Source organism: Coenobita brevimanus, chromosome 9 (assembly GCF_032717465.1).
Source record: "Coenobita brevimanus isolate Jiangsu-jjx chromosome 9, ASM3271746v2, whole genome shotgun sequence".
In the NCBI taxonomy this organism is placed as follows: Eukaryota; Metazoa; Arthropoda; class Malacostraca; order Decapoda; family Coenobitidae; genus Coenobita; species Coenobita brevimanus.
The window spans coordinates 1,932,318-1,937,500 of NC_136962.1; the positions used below are offsets into that span (position 1 = coordinate 1,932,318).

The following is a 5,183-nucleotide window of genomic DNA, read 5'->3' on the forward strand; positions in this document are numbered from 1 at the left end:
AGACTAGAGTGACAGATGGATAGACAGACAGAAGGCTAGACAGAGAGACAGATCAGTAAGAAGCACTACTGAAATATTTGGATGGAAAATAATTTGCTGAGGAGAAGGAACGCACAGGTACAAAAATAAATCGCTTAAGAAAAGGGGTTAGGGAAGTGTGTGTGTGTGTGTGTTATGGTGGAGTAAAGGTAGAGGGGAAGGAGGGGAAGACACTGTGAGGCAAGATACGGGATTGAGACGGGAAGGGCATGAGGTGTGTGATGAGTGACGTGGAGAGGGGGAGAGGGAGGGGGAGGCCAAGGATGAAATGGAGGGATGGAGTGGAGAGGTATATGAGAGAAGGGGGTGTGAGCTGGAAGGATGGAGAGTGAGAGACTGACGAGGAGAGTGTATGTGAGTGAGGTGGAGGGGGGAAGAGGGAGGGGGAGGCCAAGGATGAGATGGAGGGATGGAGTGGAGATGTATATGAGAGAGGGGGGTGTGAGTTGGGAGCAGGGCAGTGAAATGGCGGGGGACAGGGCGATGTGGAGGCGTTTTGTTTGTGGCCACCCCGAACGGGATTGAGGCGTCTGGCAATAGATAGATAGATAGATGTGTGATCCGTGTGTGACAAAGGCGTAGATGGAGTATGGCTGATTCCAAACACCCGCTGCGATGGAAGGATAGAGACTGATAGGGAGAGACATGCACTGAGAAAGGTATGGATGAAGGTAGTACTGCATGGCTTCAAGAAACAGACGATCATGGATGCTAGTCATGAAGAAGTGCGCATCGTTCTACCACCAAACTCTGCACTGCCACCACCACACCCACCACACTGCATTCTCACCACCACATCCTTCCACCACACTGCATTCTTACCACCACATCCTTCCACCACACTGCATTCTCACCACCACATCCTTCCACCACACTGCATTGCCACCACCACATCCTTCCACCACACTACATTGCCACCACCATATCCTTCCACCACACTGCATTCTCACCACCACAACTGCATTCTCACCGCCACATCCTTTCACCACACTGCATTGCCACCACCACACTGCATTCTCACCACCACATCCTTCCACCACACTGCACTGCCACCACCATACAGTAATATCTATCTATCTATCTATTGCCAGACGCCTCAATCCCGTTTGGGGTGGCCACAAACAAATCGCCTCCACGTCACCCTGTCCCCCGCCATTTCACTGCCCCGCTCCCAACTCACACCCCCCTCTCTCATATACCTCTCCACCCCATCCCTCCATCTCATCCTTGGCCTCCCCCTCCCTCTTTCCCCCTCCACCTCACTCAAATACACTCTCCTCATCAGTCTTTCACCCTCCATCCTCTCCACATGGCCAAACCACCTCCGTGTGTTCAGTAATATAAATGTACTCAATAGTAATACCAGTCCCAGTGTAATTCTTTATTTTGTACAGCCTGGAGTGTACATTATTTTAGTACAATTAGTGGGTAATTTATTGTATTATTTCCCAAAGCACAGAAATTATAAATAGTTTTTTTTTTTTTTTTTTTGGGTGAAAGTCAAAGCAGAGGCAAAAATAATAATAATAATAATAATAATAATAATAATAATAATAATGATAATGATAATAATAATAATGATACTACTACTACTACTAATAATAATAATGATGATAATAATAATAATAATAATAATAATGATAATAATAATAATAATGATAATACTACTAATACTACTACTACTACTACTACTACTAATAATAATAATAATGATAATAATAATGATAATAATAATAATAATAAATGATAATGATAATAATAATAATAATAATAATAATAATAATAATAATCTCACCATTGTCCATCATCATCATCATCATTACTCTCTTCCTCCTCCTCCTCCACCTCTTCCTCCTCCTCCTCCTCCACCTCTTCCTCCTCCTCCTCCTCCTCCACCTCCACCTCTTCCTCCTCCTATTTCAGCTGGGAGTCCAATAGGTTACAAATGTGCTACTGTGCAAGCATGTGGAATGATAGATAGATAGACAGAGGGACACCTTCATGTGGTGGCACTGATATAACTGGTTGGATCCACTGCCTGGTTATACACACGTCCCTCTCTCTCTCCCAGTTATAACAATCTATCTATCTATCTATCTATATATCAAGACTGTGTAAACTTTCTCTTCTCTCTCTGTCTGTCTGTCTCTCTCTCTCTCAGGTATAACAATCTATCTATCTATCTATCTATACATCAAGACTGTGTAAACTTTCTCTCTCTGTCTGTCCGTGTCTCTCTCTCTCTCCCTCTTTCTCTCTCAGGTATAACAATCTATCTACCTCTATCTATCTTTCTATTTATATATCGACTAAACTTTCTCTTCTGTCTGTCTGTCTCTTTCTCTGCTCTCTCTCTCAGGTATAACAATCTATCTATCTATTTACCGGTATCTATCAAGCTCGTGTAAACTTTCTACGCGTCCTGTGCATAAATTCAATCTGTATAATCTTGCATATAAGGTAACAAAAACGCAAAATCTCGCTTCTAAATCCCCATATACTCAATTTCTCTTGCGTAAACAGTCTGCCTTTCCTCCAACGCACTCTGTCTATACTCCGTCTACTACTTGCTGGCCAGGGCTCGCACAGGGGCATTGAGGCTTGAGATATTCTTGCATATAATGAAAGCAAAATGCAAAATCTCGCTTCTAAATCTTCATATAGTCAATTTCTCTTGCATAATCAGTCTGCCTTCCCTCCAACGCACTCTATCTATACTCCGTCTACTTCTTGCTGGCCAGGGCTTGGACACGTGCATCCAGGCTTGATATATTCTTGTGTATGATGTCCAGATTCTGCGTAAACTTCTCCTGCACGCCGGACAGAAGATCGGCGTTGGAGTTGAGGGATGCGGCCAGTCGCGTCTGTGCCACGTCCAGCTGTTTGAGTGACCCGCTGAACTGCATCGCTGGGGAGAGAGAGGGAGGGCGTTAGGTGGTTGTAGTAGTAGTAGCTGTTGCCTAGGCAGTGTGGCCGAACAGCCCCGAGTCCCTAAGGAAGGCCACGGCCCAGACTGGGCTTTCCCACAGAGCTGTCAAGGAGTGTATGTTGTGTTGTTGGTGTAGGTGATTGTGTGCAATGCAGTCTTGCATAATGTGCTTAATAGTATGTGGTGCTGTGTTGCAGATTGTGTGCAATGCAGTCTTGCATAATGTGCTTAATAGTATGTGGTGCTGTGTTGCAGATTGTGTGCAATGCAGTCTTGCATAATGTGCTTAATAGTATGGGGTGCTGTGTTGCATCCTGGACAGGCATCAGTGGAGTCATCTGTCAGGCTTGTAACATCAAGTACTGCCGTCCGCCTGAACACCGCTGCTGCCGACACCATCTCCACCTCTCACTCACACGGACCTTCAGACCGAGGCCTGGGTCAAGTGGGAGTAGAGGGGGGGAGGAGGGAGGCGGAGAAAGGAGGAGTGAAGAAGATGGAGGGAAACCATTTGGCTTGTCACTCAATGTAACTACTCAGAAAAACCGGCAGTGTTTTTTGACGAGTGTGTTCCAGGTCACGGTGAATATTAAGTAACAGGATTAGTTTAGAGAGAGACTTAACATTCTTTTTCTGTGCCTGTCCTCCTCTCTTCCTATTTCTCACCATCATCCACTCACTTGATGTAGTGCTGCCTACTTCTTCCTTAGCCTTTATCATTCTTTTTCTGTGCCTGTCCTCCTCTCTTCCTATTTCTCACCATCATCCACTCACTTGATGTAGTGCTGCCTACTTCTTCCTTAGCCTTCATCATTCTTTTTCTGTGCCTGTCCTCCTCTCTTCCTATTTCTCACCATCATCCACTCACTTGATGTAGTGCTGCCTACTTCTTCCTTAGCCTTTATCATTCTTTTTCTGTGCCTGTCCTCCTCTCTTCCTATTTCTCACCATCATCCACTCACTTGATGTAGTGCTGCCTACTTCTTCCTTAGCCTTTATCATTCTTTTTCTGTGCCTGTCCTCCTCTCTTCCTATTTCTCACCATCATCCACTCACTTGATGTAGTGCTGCCTACTTCTTCCTTAGCCTTCATCATTCTTTTTCTGTGCCTGTCCTCCTCTCTTCCTATTTCTCACCATCATCCACTCACTTGATGTAGTGCTGCCTACTTCTTCCTTAGCCTTTATCATTCTTTTTCTGTGCCTGTCCTCCTCTCTTCCTATTTCTCACCATCATCCACTCACTTGATGTAGTGCTGCCTACTTCTTCCTTAGCCTTTATCATTCTTTTTCTGTGCCTGTCCTCCTCTCTTCCTATTTCTCACCATCATCCACTCACTTGATGTAGTGCTGCCTACTTCTTCCTTAGCCTTTATCATTCTTTTTCTGTGCCTGTCCTCCTCTCTTCCTATTTCTCACCATCATCCACTCACTTGATGTAGTGCTGCCTACTTCTTCCTTAGCCTTTATCATTCTTTTTCTGTGCCTGCCCTCCTCTCTTCCTATTTCTCATCATCATCCACTCACTTGATGTAGTGCTGCCTACTTCTTCCTTAGCCTTTATCATTCTTTTTCTGTGCCTGTCCTCCTCTCTTCCTATTTCTCACCATCATCCACTCACTTGATGTGGTGCTGCCTACTTCTTCCTTAGCCTTTATCATTCTTTTTCTGTGCCTGTCCTCCTCTCTTCCTATTTCTCACCATCATCCACTCACTTGATGTAGTGCTGCCTACTTCTTCCTTAGCCTTTATCATTCTTTTTCTGTGCCTGTCCTCCTCTCTTTCTATTTCTCACCATCATCCACTCACTTGATGTAGTGCTGCCTACTTCTTCCTTAGCCTTTATCATTCTTTTTCTGTGCCTGTCCTCCTCTCTTCCTATTTCTCACCATCATCCACTCACTTGATGTAGTGCTGCCTACTTCTTCCTTAGCCTTTATCATTCTTTTTCTGTGCCTGTCCTCCTCTCTTTCTATTTCTCACCATCATCCACTCACTTGATGTAGTGCTGCCTACTTCTTCCTTAGCCTTTATCATTCTTTTTCTGTGCCTGTCCTCCTCTCTTCCTATTTCTCACCATCATCCACTCACTTGATGTAGTGCTGCCTACTTCTTCCTTAGCCTTTATCATTCTTTTTCTGTGCCTGTCCTCCTCTCTTCCTATTTCTCACCATCATCCACTCACTTGATGAAGTGCTGCCTACTTCTTCCTTAGC

At 44.7% G+C, this 5,183-nt stretch overlaps 1 protein-coding gene across 1 annotated transcript in view; it reads right to left on the bottom strand.

Annotated features, from left to right (window-relative positions):
- Window positions 1-2,192: 2,192 nt before the first annotated feature.
- The window catches only part of DCTN2-p50 (dynactin subunit 2), a 12,577-nt gene continuing 9,586 nt past the window's right edge, over window positions 2,193-5,183 (bottom strand). Inside the window, exon 8 of the mRNA XM_080279869.1 lies at window positions 2,193-2,947. Within this exon, the coding sequence (XP_080135995.1) occupies window positions 2,763-2,947 (185 nt within the window). The 3' untranslated portion in view covers window positions 2,193-2,762. The remainder of the gene's footprint in view (window positions 2,948-5,183) is intronic.